The 13,373-nt window shown below is 42.9% G+C and overlaps 1 protein-coding gene across 17 annotated transcripts in view; it reads right to left on the bottom strand.

Moving 5' to 3' along the window:
- The window catches only part of ANKS1B (ankyrin repeat and sterile alpha motif domain containing 1B), a 416,932-nt gene that overhangs the window by 81,813 nt on the left and 321,746 nt on the right, over positions 1-13,373 (bottom strand). For 8 of the 17 annotated variants that reach the window (XM_033866212.2, XM_033866217.2, XM_019918430.3 and 5 more), the window contains exons 4-5: positions 4,414-4,521; positions 1,951-2,130 (exon numbers count right to left, since the gene is read on the bottom strand). The exons of 3 other annotated variants lie outside the window; for them this stretch is intronic. In XM_033866212.2, the coding sequence (XP_033722103.2) occupies positions 1,951-2,130; positions 4,414-4,521 (288 nt within the window). Of the gene's footprint in view, positions 1-1,950; positions 2,131-4,413; positions 4,522-13,373 lie in introns of those variants that run through there. 6 more of the 17 variants (XM_033866222.2, XM_019918433.3, XM_033866221.2 and 3 more) reach the window with 2 other exon arrangements.

Genomic DNA, 13,373 nt, shown 5'->3' with positions numbered 1-13,373 from the left:
AGCAAAAGTGCTGTATTGAGCAGTGGGATGTTAGAAAGCTTCTAATAAGCTCCTGGCTGCTGATGGAGGCCTAGGTCTCCATCAGTCATCCGATCATTGTGAACAGTACACAGGAGGGAAATAAGCACATTCACACAGACCTCCCATAGCTCCCAACTCATCCACTGCTTACCTCATTTCTCTTTGTGCATTTTGGCCTTTCTCACCTGGCCAGATAAAAGTTCATTCAATTTTCTCAAGGGCAAGGCAATTCCAGAAAGGGATGCATTCTGATTGGAATGACAAGAGAAAGATCTAGGCTCTTCAGACGGTAATACTGCCCCTAGGTTGTGAATCTCACAAAGATCATAAGGGAGCAATTGCTAGATTACTTCTGATGTGCATACTCAGGCCAAAGAGTAATTAATTTCCTCTCTGAAAAAAACTGCACTGTGTGGAGAACTCGCATAAATTACATAAGCAGTTCAGACAGGTGATTCTGTTCCTGAATTTGGCACAGGCAGTAACAGATAATGCTTGTTAATGGATGCTCCGCCCTTACTCAGGGAAGAAAAGGGTCCAGGAAAGACCCAGTTTGCATTAATACTAAAGACTACATGGTTCAAGGTTAAAACAAACCATGTCTCTGAAAGACTGTCATTAGAGAAATGTAACCACATATGTGATCCACAGATACTAACAAATAGCAGGAAATGTATGAACATCTTGGGGAAAAAAGCTTTTAGATTCTTTATTTAAAAAAAGCATCAGTGAAAACAGTAATAAGGATTAAAAGACAATACTTAACAAGAGAGAGAGGGAAAATTATTCTTTTCTTGTCTCTCCCACATTTTCCACCTCCCTTCAATAAAAGATTCTCCATAATCCCAACATTGCTATTCTTTGCACAAAGAACCCTGAGAACAATTTGATATTGAGCAAGTTGAAAGGAGACACAATATCTCAGACCCCTTCTCTCCAGGGCATATGCAGGCAGAAGAGCCATGGCTTCCAGAACATTCTCTTCACATTTTTCTTTCGTGAGCGGCAAGCACTGAATGTTTACCAAAGGCTTTAAAAAAAACAGTATCTCACCAAACAGCTGAGGAAAATATTTAACAACCAAGGCAACGCAATTGCAGTCAAATTTTCACCTCAAGATTGGCATCTTAGGTGTGGGAGGCAGAGAAGCCTCTCAACGCTCAGTCTGAACCTAGAATGAGGATGAAAAGGGTTGATTCTGCCAACAGCTGTCAACAAATGCATAGCTGTGAGCCTCGGGATGACGCTGCAGAGCTAGCTGCCCATCTGAATGTGCTTTAGGAAGAGCACCACTATTTGGTCATGGCTGACCTGAGTTCCTGAGCAGCAACCTGCGGACAGGCGAAACACGGACATCCATACCCAAAACATGGAAAGGTCTGAACAGGACAGACCTCTCTCTTCAGTTATCTGTGTCAGGCAGCAGCATCATTTTCAACCACTCGAGGTGACAGCATGAGATGGATGCAACTAGTCCCCATTGTACAATTCTACACAAATGTGTAAACTTGGGAGAAAATGAACCACACTTCTCGGAGTTAATGCTCCCCCACCCCCAACTTTTGCCCTGTCATCTGACCAATTTACATTCTATAATCTAGACTTTTATGATTTAGTTTTTCATTATGATTTGATTCTTACACAGTATTACTCCCTTTAGGGCAAAGACTTTCTGGGTGCAAAGAGATCAGACATAACTTCTTCAGTAAAGAAATGGATAACAGGGATCTGTGTACACATTCCATTCCCAGAAAGGTCCATTTCATTCTAGTTCAACTGAGCAGAGAACGAAAGTCATGGCATAAAATGGTAGAATTCCAGTTACGTTGTGCACAGTAGGCATCCATTGTAAGCAACTGTTCAAAACTGGAATGCATCGCTTGATGTGGGTGAAAGACAAAAACAGCACAGACGCTTCAAACACCTTACCTGGGCCATCTGCCTCTCCAGTTTTGATCGGGGAATATCATCAAAGTAGTTTTCATTTCTTCTCCTCCTTGCATCGCCCTGCATGATAATGTGAGGAACGTCTAGGGAGCCACCAGTGGTGTAAGTGCTTTGGCTAAGTGATGGAGACAACTGAGGAGGAGTGTGATTACCACTGGGTTCCTGAATGGAAATACATCATGAAATAAATACCATGTTCTTGTGGCTGACCTCTGGTTTCAAAACTGTGAAATACTGACAAGATACACTGCGGGGGTGGGGAGTCATTTCTGAATCAACTGCCAAGGAATCGATGACATTCTACCATTTTATTAAAGGCACAATCAATACCTCCCCACTAAGCATTTCAGGTTGAAGGTTTACAATATCAACAATCAGGCTCTGTTTTCTTAAGCCAGCACCATGGATGATCCCAGGAGAGAGGCACACCTATGTTGGGCACCCCTGACACTATCACTTGTGTTTACAAGGGAAGGCACCGTGTCTCTATGTGGACAGAGGGGCCTCACCATGGTAGATGCCATGACAAGAAAGCTAAAGTGGGACCTCATGGGTGTTGATCCTCCATCAGCGAGTGGCCTGGCAATCCCTGCCAGGAAGAGGACACTATGGAAACGGCATGTCACACGCACAGACTGCAGAGCAATGCATGTAATGACAGAGGATGGGCTTCAATGGCAGAGAGAACTGGGGGAAACGGGTCAGGAAGTAAGATAGGGGCTTCCCTGGTGGAGCAGTGGTTGAGAGTCTGCCTGCCGATGCAGGGGACATGGGTTCGTGCCCTGGTCCGGGAAGATCCCACATGCCGCGGAGCGGCTGGGCCCGTGAGCCATGGCCACTGAGCCTGCGCGTCCGGAGCCTGTGCTCCTCAACGGGAGAGGTCACAACAGTGAGAGGCCCGCGTACCGCAAAAAAAAAAAAAAAAAAAAAAAAAAAAAAAGAAGTAAGATAAAGGGGGGAAGACAGCTGGGCTCTGATGTGTGCAAGTAAGTGGAGGATTGGATCGTGCCGATTCTCCAGGCTACTTCTCCCCAAGATGTGCTGGACCTCCTATGATGGATTAAGGTCGTACACTTTTTCTCGGGAACTTCTGTCTTTGATTTGTCTGTTTCCCTAAATCTCTTCCAGGGACCCAGAGGGAGAGGTTCAGCAGAGGAAGGAAAGACAGTAGGGTAAGTAGCAGGGAATTACTCCTCAAGAGGGTCATTTTAGGATGGTTACACTGATGGTGCCTATATCTTTCTCCTCTTTTGTGTAGCAAAACAAAGGCAAAACGATAATGCCTTTCTAGTCTTATTTTCCCCCAATTTATTTGAGGCTTTTCTTACTGAGGGAGAAATAGGTCCTCTTCTATCTTCACTACTCCCTAAGCCTTCACTAGCCTCCAAATAAACCAGTGTATTCCAACTGCCCCAATTGTCAGTTTTCCTCATGGCCCTCCTGGAGCCAATTCTCTTGCATTTCCTGAAGCCTTTGTGTATTTTCTTTTCCTTTAAAACTGAATCAGCTTTAAAAATCTTAACAGCTCCTCTCCTGCTCGATCCTCTGTGATACTGACAGTAGTTACTGTTTGCTGAAGTCCACTGATAAGAGGCATTCGACTGCATTTCATCGCTGGCAGTGATATCTAAGTGCTACTTTTGTGTTCGTTTATTATCACTACCCTTTCTGACACTTGCAGAAAAGGAATGAGAAGCAAGCAAGTGCAGGACTCAATAAAGAGAACAGAGTTGGAACTCTCCAACTGGTCATGGTGACCCTGCCTTTATGGTAAATTTTTGAAACGTTTCTACAGGCCTCATGAACACCAGCGACCACTGGCTACTCCTTCCGCTGCCATTCGGCCTGGCAATCTTCTCTCTCTCTGTCTCCTTCCCTCTGCTCTTTCTTGCCTTCCTTCCTCTCCCACTTTATTTCTCTCTTCCTCCTAGTTTTTCTACCCCATAATTCTAAAATACAGCTGAAACAGTTTACTAAATAAAGTTCTAGATTCTCTGCTCTTAATTTTTGAAGTGGGCAAAGTTGAAAAATTTTCACTTCTTAAAAACAGAAGACCCTAAGGTTAATTTTAAATTGATCTTTTACTTAACTCTGGTCCTCATCGATTTTCTACCTGTGGGTTTGAGGAGTTTGACAGAAAACTCATTTCTTCTCTTGGTGTAGAGGGGTGTGTGGGATGCGGGCTGGCGGAGAGGTTCTTTAAAGGTGGTGGTTTTTCAGATGTTAATTTAAATCTCAAAAATATATATTTAACCAACCGAGAAAAACAAATCTTGTCGTAGAAAACACTATCAAAGGCGAGATAGTTTTTTATACAGGCGAGGTAGGCTACATGGAAAACAGCCCGTACTTCCTGACCCACTGCTTCAATCATTTTTATTTTATTGCACAAAATAATTTTCGAGGATAAGAGTGGAGGACAAAACAAGCATGCTGGGTACTTACCCTGAGGGTGATGGACCGAGGGGGCTTCTGTGGTGGGTCGTCGTGCAGCCTGTCTCCTAGAGATGCCAAGATACGTTTCCTGTGGCCAATCAAATTGATTTTTAAAACCTGAAAAGACATATATTTGGGTTAAATATTTCACTTGAGAAAAATAATTTTTACATGTCCTAAAAGATAAAGGAGCGGAAAGAGATTTGTGCAAAGTTACCTCTGCACCGGGAGAGATGTGGTGTGAAATCAGTGTGTCCCCTCGGATCCAGAGAGAGAGGAACAGAATGGCAAGGCAGTGTGGGTAGGAAGAGAAAGCAGGGACAGTGCTGCCACTCAGGCTGCCCTAGGGTCTAACTCTCTACCAAGCAGCCACAGGACCCTTCCAAAGTAGAAGTCAAGCCTCGTCCCTCTAATAGCTTCCTACGGCTCAGAATAAAATCTGAGTCCTGAGCTGGCCTCAAGTTCCAACAAGGCTGCCTGCCCTCTGTCTTTCTCTGTGTCCCCTCCTCTCTCCCCTCCAGCCTTCTCTGTTCTTTGAACATTCCACACTCATTCTGGCCTTGGGGCCTCCACCCTTGTTTCTCCATCTGCCTGGAATGTTCCCCAGCAATTTTCAAATGACACCTTCTCATCCCTTTGGACGTTGTTTAAGTGTTATCTGTCTTCTCACAAAGGCCCTTCCCATCTCCTCTCTAAAAGAACGGAGCCCTCACCCCTCTACCCTGTGATCCTCTTCGTATAATTCTCTGAAATAACTTTATTTGCAGGTTTAGTGTTTGTGTAGCCCTCTCCCCCAGGTAAGCTTCCAGACAGCAGGTATATCTTTATCATTACTATTTCCCAAACACCTAAACCAATGTTTGAAATAGTGGGGGCTCAATGAATATGGAAGAATGAATGTTAATACAGATGAAAGTAGCAAAGTAGGATTAGAATCAAGTACTGCCTGACCAGAGACTCCCCAGGATGGGATTTTTGAATCTGACAGGGCTGCAAAGGGCATAGTGTAGAAGAGATAACAAAGGAAACCAAGCCTTGCAGACAGCCTCTGTCCTCAGCCCTTCCCAGAGCTTTACAAATGTTACTCTTTCCTTCATCCCAACATTCCTAACTGGAAGGTGTTCTTCTTGCTTTACAGAGGAGGAGATTGAGGTTCAGAGTGGTTAAGTAGCCCACCTAAGAGCTAGTATGTGGTGGCTCTGGGATTTGAATATGGTTTGCCTGACTCCAAAACTTGTTTTATGCCAAGGCAAACAGCAAAGTTTGGGCGTATCTCCAAATATTACTGACTTTTTTAAAACAACAAATTATAAATCCCTTCATAAGAAATATATTCACCTCTTTCTGCACAAGTGTAGTACCAGGATAGAACAACCCTTGTTGGGTAACTAGTTCCCAAAGTGAATGACCCATTGTGAAAATGATTTTTTAAAAAAATTTCTCTTTTCAAGTTTTAAGGGGTTGAAGTGCGCATTTCCTTGGCACTCATCCTGTGCTACCTTGAACTATTATTGGCCTATTTGTCAGTTAGCCTATTGGCCTTTCTGCCTAATCTGATTTCAATTTTAAACCAGCATGATGCTCTATTCCTTTTATTTATTTTTTAATTAAAACTTTATTTATTTATTTTTAAATTCATTAACTTGGGATGTCTGGTTTTAATTAATAGTAATCTTTTTTATTTATTTATTTATTTTTATATTTATTTTTGGCTGTGTTAGGTCTTCGTTTCTGTGAGAGGGCTTTCTCTAGTTGTGGCAAGTGGGGGCCACTCTTCATCGCGGTGCACAGGCCTCTTCACTATCGCGGCTTCTCGTTGCGGAGCACAGGCTCCAGACACACAGGCTCCAGACACACAGGCTCAGTAGTTGTGGCTCACGGGCCTAGTTGCTCCACGGCATGTGGGATCTTCCCAGACCAGGGCTCGAACCCGTGTCCCCTGCATTAGCAGGCAGATTCTCAACCACTGCACCACCAGGGAAGCCCCCAAATTTATTTTTAATTTCTAATTTAATTTTTATTTTATATTTGAGTATAGCTGATTTACAATGTTGTGTTAGTTTCAGGTGTACAGCAAAGTGATTCAGTTATACATATACATATATCCATTCTTTTTCAGATTCTTTTCCCATATAGGTTATTACAGAATATTGAGTAGAGTTCCCTGTGCTATACAGTAGGTCCCTGATGGTTGTCTATTTTATATATAGTAGTGTGTATATGTTAATCCCAAACTCCTAATTTATCCCTAACCCCACCATGTTTCCTCTCTGATAAACACAAATTTGCTCTATTCCTTTTATATTCACTCTCTGACCCATGTCTGTCGAAGATGGGGATGGTAAATGTTAATCAGCGTGTGTCTACCTGCACCACATCCCTCTGATTTTATAAACCTTCGTCTTCCCAGGCTGATAAATCCTCTCATCTTTGCAGGTTGTTTTCATAAAGCAGTCCTTTTAGTCCACTCTCTCTGTACCTTCTCCTCCTGTATTCCAAATGCTTCAGGTCTGCTGAACACATTACTCACAACATTCCAGGTATAAGTGAACCATGGCCTTACGAGTGGGCTACTATTTCCTGCTTTTAATGCCCCTTTAAAAATGCCCTTTCTAAGCACTCCTGATTTTGGGCTGGCTTTTTAGCTGCAGTAGGAATAACTAGGCACAAAAATATACACTGACTGTAAAACCTCTTCATTTTGTTATAGCTGATAGTTGAAAGCCCTTTAATCTTGGAAGGATGGTTTGAATGATTTCTCCCTACATTCCTTATCTTACAGTTGTCCATGCAGAAGCCCATCTGCCATCTTTCTGCCCACTCATGTAACCCTGTGTTATCCTTCTATATTCATATTAGCCAGCTTGGCATTTCACTACCCAGAGGAGCTTAGTAGTTCTTGCAAATTTGGGAATTTCACCATATACTCCTTTTTTCAGGTGATTTACAAATATGCTAAGTGTGGTCCGCGGGCTGATTACTTGCAGGCAATACTGTTCATACAATCCAGAGAAATACCCTTATATTCTTTCATTGTTTCTTCTTTTTTTAAGCATCAAGATCAAAGAATTCCTCCATTTCGGAAAATTACAACATTAACCTTTTCAAGTGTATCTGCAAGTCTAAAAACCACTACATTTTCTTATTCCCTTTTATTCTTATTCTCAATTACTTTGCCAAAGCTTCTATTAGATATAAATTCCTCCCCCCAAATCTCCACTGCCTTTCTCTCAGTAGGGAATTGAACCTGATGCTGATGGTGCTGCCTTGGGCCCCTAAAACCTGCTAAGAAATGTTTGGGTTTTTTTTAAAGATATACGTTTTTAAGATTTATTATTTATTTATTATTTATTTTTGGCCGCATCAGGTCTTAGTTGCGGCACGTGCGATCTTCGTTGAGGCATGTAGAATCTTCCGTTGCAGCGCGCAGGCTTCTCTCTAGTTGTGGTGTGTGGGTTTTCTCTTCTCTAGTTGTGGCGCGTGGGCTCCAGGGCACGTGGGCTCTGTAGTTGTGGTGCATGGGTTCCAGAGTGCGTGGGCCCTGTAGTTTGCGGCACGCAGGCTCTCTAGCTGAGGCGCGCAAGCTCAGTAGCTGTGGTGCGTGGGCTTAGTTGCCCCGTGGCATGTGGGAACCTAGTTCCCCGACCAGGGATTGAACCCGTGTCCCTTGCATTTTTTTTTTTTTTGTGGTACGCGGGTCTCTCACCGTTGTGGCCTCTCCCGCTGTGGAGCACGGGCTCTGGACGCGCAGGCTCAGCGGCCATGGCTCACGGGCCCAGCCGCTCCGCGGCATGTGCGATCTTCCCGGACTGGGGCACGAACCCGTGTCCCCTGCATCGGCAGGCAGACTCTCAACCACTGCGCCACCAGGGAAGCCCTACATCCCCTGCATTCTAAGGCGGATTCTTTACCACTGGACCACCAAGGAAGTCCCAAGAAATGTTTTTTTTTTTTATGTTGGGGGTAGGAGTTTATTATTTATTTATTTTTGCTGTGTTGGGTCTTTGTTTCTGTGCAAGGGCTTTCTCTAGTTGTGGCAAGTGGGGGCCACTCTTCATTGCGGTGCGTGGGGCTCTCACTATCGCGGCCTCTCTTGTTGCAGAGCACAGGCTCTAGATGCGCAGGCTCGGTAGTTGTGGCTCACGGGCCTAGTTGCTCCGCAGCATGTGGGATCCTCCCAGACCAGGGCTCGAACCCGTGTCCCCTGCATTAGCAGGCAGATTCTCAACCACTGCGCCACCAGGGAAGCCGCCAAGAAATGTTTTTATAGCAATAAAGCAACTCAAAATTATTTTGACAAAAAACTGACACTAAATAACAAATAACTGTGATAGAATTGAGTTGGCGTAACTTCCATTGCTGCTTTTGGTTTACTCTCTGACAGCTCAGTTTTGGGCAAGTTACCTGATTCCTTTGATCCCAGTTTTCTTGCCTATAAAATAAGGAAGTTAATGCCAATCTCAAATGTTGTTGGAAAGATGAAGAGTGAAACTGTGAGAATAATCAGCACGGTGCCAGCACATAGAAGACACAATCTCACGGTGTGCTCATTCCAGCTAGTGGTCTCTAAGGATGCAAGGAAATCTGACCTGCAAAAACAGGGACTTGGTCATTTTCATAAAGTTAATGATGTCAAACAAATATGCTGGTGCCTTGCATCATGAGATGTGGTTAAGCTTGGAAAAACCCTCATTGAAGTGACATGTACTGGTAGTAATGGGTCTGGTTTCTAGCTATTAGTTTAATATCAGACCTAATCTAAAAGAATGCATCCTATTCTCCCATCCCACCATTCAATCTCCAATAGGAGGTAAGCTGAGGCCCTCCTCCACACTAAGCTCCATTGATGCCTCCTCCACACAACTAGCCCGAAGAGGGAAACAGACAGATGGGTGGACAGAATGAACAAATTAACACAGAGTGATGGTTCATGTCAAGAACGCCTGGGTAACTCTCCTTCTATATTAGAAATGATCCTTTTTTTTTTTTAATTTATATTTTGGCTGTGTTGGGTTTTCACTGCTGCGTGCGGGCTTTCTCTAGTTGTAGTCAGCGGGGGCTACTCTTCGTTGCAGTGCGCAGGCTTCTCATTGTGGTGGCTTCTCTTGTTGCGGAGCATGGGCTCTAGGCGCACGGGCTTCAGTAGTTGTGGCATGCAGGCTCAGTAGTTGTGGCTCGCGGGCTCTAGAGCGTAGGCTCAGTAGTTGTGGTGCATGGGCTTAGTTGCTTGGGGCATGTGGGATCTTCCCGGACCAGGGCTCGAACCCGTGTCCCCTGCATTGGCAGGCAGATTCTTACCCACTGCGCCACCAGGGAAGTCCAGAAATGATCCCATATTACAGAAGATACTGATGATTACATTTATTGAACATCTGCTATGTTCCAGGTGTGCCAGAAACTGTTCCAAGTGTACTATATATGTGTAAATATCTCATTTGATTCTTATAACAGTATCATTCCCATTTTAGAGATACCAAACCTGAGACTTAGAAATACTGAGTAATTTGTTGAAGGTCTCACCGCTAACAGGTATCCTGTCTGGGATCTGCACCTGATTCTTAACCTGCTCTTTACCACTCACCACACTCTTCTTCTTGCTATCAACCTCTGTACTGTTTGGTCTTAGCTACACTATTAGCTACACATTATGATGCTTCATAAGATGGTGATTTTTATTTTGAGTTATCATGTTCAAAACATTTATACTGGGTCTCGATCATCTGAAAACATTAAAATAATACAGTTTCAGTTTTGGACAAGGCTCAAGGCAGGGTTAAAGCTTCAAGCCAAAAGAGCTCAGGTGGGTGTACCTTACAGAATTCCTCATGAAATGCATATATACACAAAGGACAAGAAGTCCTCATGAACCTAAGATTCAATTCAAGTTGACTAATGTTAGAGAGGTAGGGAGGGTGACATTTGGCTTCAAAACTCCAAAGTTGACAGTAAGAAATCCAATTGGCAAAACAACGGGAAGACTATTCCAAAGAAAGATAGTCATTATGGAAAACTTAAGTCCAAAGGCAGCTGGGTTTGCCTTGAGTGAGAACAGCTTAACATCTGATCATCGTTGTAAGCAGATAGGGAAACAGTGAGATCCTGCCACCCCAGGCACCATAATTCATGAGCAGTCAGTCTGTAAACCTTCAGTTTTCAAAAAGCTGGAGCAATAGTTACTGTGGTAGAAAAGAATTCTGTATGGTTTTCATCACTGCTTGGGTGAAAAGTTAACTGCATGTAAAAGGAAGGAACCCCATCAGAGTAAAAGGAAAAGTAATGGCAACCTACTGAGGATTTAGCTATTCCAAGATATTGAGCCAATTCTGCTCAATTCAAAAAACAATATCGAACAAACACATGAAAGGATGTTCAACATCACTAATCATTAGAGAAATGCAAATCAAAACAACAATGAGGTATCATCTCACACCAGTCAGAATGGCCATCATCAAAAAGTCTACAAACAATAAATGCTAGAGAGGGTATGGAGAACAGGGAACTCTCTTGCACTGTTGGTAGCAATGTAAATTGATACAGCCACTATGGAGAACAGTATGGAGGTTCCTTAAAAAACTAAAAATAGAACTACCATACGACCCAGCAATCCCACTACTGGGCATATACCCTGAGAAAACCATAATTCAAAAAGAGTCATGTACCACAATGTTCATTGCAGCTCTATTTACAATAGCCAGGACATGGAAGCAACCTAAGTGTCGACAGAAGAATGGGTAAAGAAGATGTGGCACATATATACAATGGAATATTACTCAGCCATAAAAAGAAACGAAATTGAGTTATTTGTAGTGAGGTGGATGGACCTAGAGACTGTCATACAGAGTGAAGTAAGTCAGAAAGAGAAAAATAAATACCGTATGCTAACACATATATATGGAATCTAAAAAAAAAAAAGGTTCTGAAGAACCTAGGGGCAGGACAGGAATAAAGATGCAGACGTAGAGAATGGACTTGAGGACACGGGAAGGGGTAAGGGTTAGCTGGGACTATGTGAGAGAGTGGCATGGACTTATATATACTACCACATGTGTGGGAAGCAGCCACGTAGCACAGGGAGATCAGCTCGGTGCTTTGTCATCACCTAGAGGGGTGGGGTAGGGAGGGTGGGAGGGAGACACAAGAGGGAGGAGATATGGGGATATATGTATACGTATAGCTGATTCACTTTGTTATAAAGCAGAAACTAACACACCATTGTAAAGCAATTATACTCCAATAAAGATGCTAAAACAAACAAACAAACAAAAAAACCAATACCAAGTTTCTGCCACAAATTATTTGGTGGATTCAAAGAGGAAACACAGAGAAACTGGGCATAAAAACTACAGAGCCAAACTATTAACTAAGAATAAATTATTGGGCTTCCCTGGTGGCGCAGTGGTTGAGAGTCCGCCTGCTGATGCAGGGGATGCGGGTTCGTGCCCCGGTCTGGGAGGATCCCACATGCCGCGGAGCGGCTGGGCCCGTGAGCCATGGCCGCTGAGCCTGCGCGTCCGGAGCCTGTGCTCTGCAACGGGAGAGGCCACAACAGTGAGAGGCCCGCGTACCGCAAAAAAAAAAAAAAAAAAAGAATAAATTATTATACATATGAGGATAAGAAAGTGGTTCCAACTGCTGAGTTCCAATGGGTAAAAAATTAAAGTTAGTGCATGTTTTCTTAATGGTTTTTATTACAACTATCATGAGAAATGTGGGTTAAAGGGAAGGAATTGAAACAACACAGGCCTGCTGCATATTGGTATTCACTCATCAGAGTAGTAGCTGCCTCTGGGAATCTTCTCCAGTATCAATTAAAGAAGACAACTTCAGAAACCCCTTTGCACACCCTGGCAATAGGTGAATAACTGTGCTGAGTGACAATCCTATAGTATTATATCACTGTCATTTATGTTTCTGGGTTTAGCTGTGGGAATTCTGCTAGACAATATCATGACATTACCCTCACACTGAATAGGTCACATCAGAATATATGTCACAGCAAACTGGAAGTCAGGGTACCTAGACTTCTTTTTCTTCCCTCTTTAAATTTAATGTGACATAAATTAAACATGTTTTTCTCTTTTTAAAAATTAATGTTTTGATTATAATAACAATACTGTGTTCCCATTATAGAGACAGGAAATACAGAAAAACAAATAAGAGGATGAGCTATCCTAGGCTCTTAGTGTTTAGGTACATTTCCTTTCATTTTGTCCCCATGATTATGTGTTGCGGTTGTCATACTGTAAGTACAATTTTTACTGTAATTTTTTTCACTCAATATTAAACCTAAAGAACTTTCCTACTTATACTACCCTCAGCAGGCATTTAAAGTAACTCCATGTTACCATATTATTGCTTTTGAGAAGTATGTCATAATTCATTAACCACCCCCCTCCCTGTTGGAAATTTAGCTTGTGCTTCTTTTCTCAATATCAAACATTCCACGTGCTTTATAAATGCTATCATCCTACAACTTCCATTTTCGTTGCCATGTTTGCATAGACACAATATGAAAAACACAAGAGAACGCTGCAGGAATGCACGTGAGTCATGAAGAAGAGTCATGTAGCGACAGTCTGTCTCCATGTTCCACATGAAATCTCAATCCGTTTATTGCCGGCTGGACCCAGTCCTCCAGGGAGAAATCACAAACCCACATAATGTTCCTCAGTGTCACATTTTGCATTTGTTATATTTTGGAGTTCAGATTTAGCTGACAGACGTGAAATTACACAGGTAGCTGGAATCCTCCAGAGATTACACGTGCAGCAGTGCTGAGCACACAGGCGATTCTGGTTATCACTGTGGGACTGCATCCTTCTTATTTCTGGATTTTTATTTAGGGAGGGATTTTTATTTTATTTTTATTTAAATGGTATTTTGAATGAAACAGCTCCACGCTGCATGCGGAACCCCCCTTCCATTTTAAAAGGGTAGATTATTTCCCCCTTCCCTTTTCTAGATATTTG

This window comes from Tursiops truncatus, chromosome 11 (genome assembly GCF_011762595.2).
Source record: "Tursiops truncatus isolate mTurTru1 chromosome 11, mTurTru1.mat.Y, whole genome shotgun sequence".
Taxonomy (NCBI): Eukaryota; Metazoa; Chordata; class Mammalia; order Artiodactyla; family Delphinidae; genus Tursiops; species Tursiops truncatus.
The sequence above is the reverse complement of the archived record's forward strand: the minus strand, read 5'-3'. Positions and strand labels throughout refer to the sequence as shown.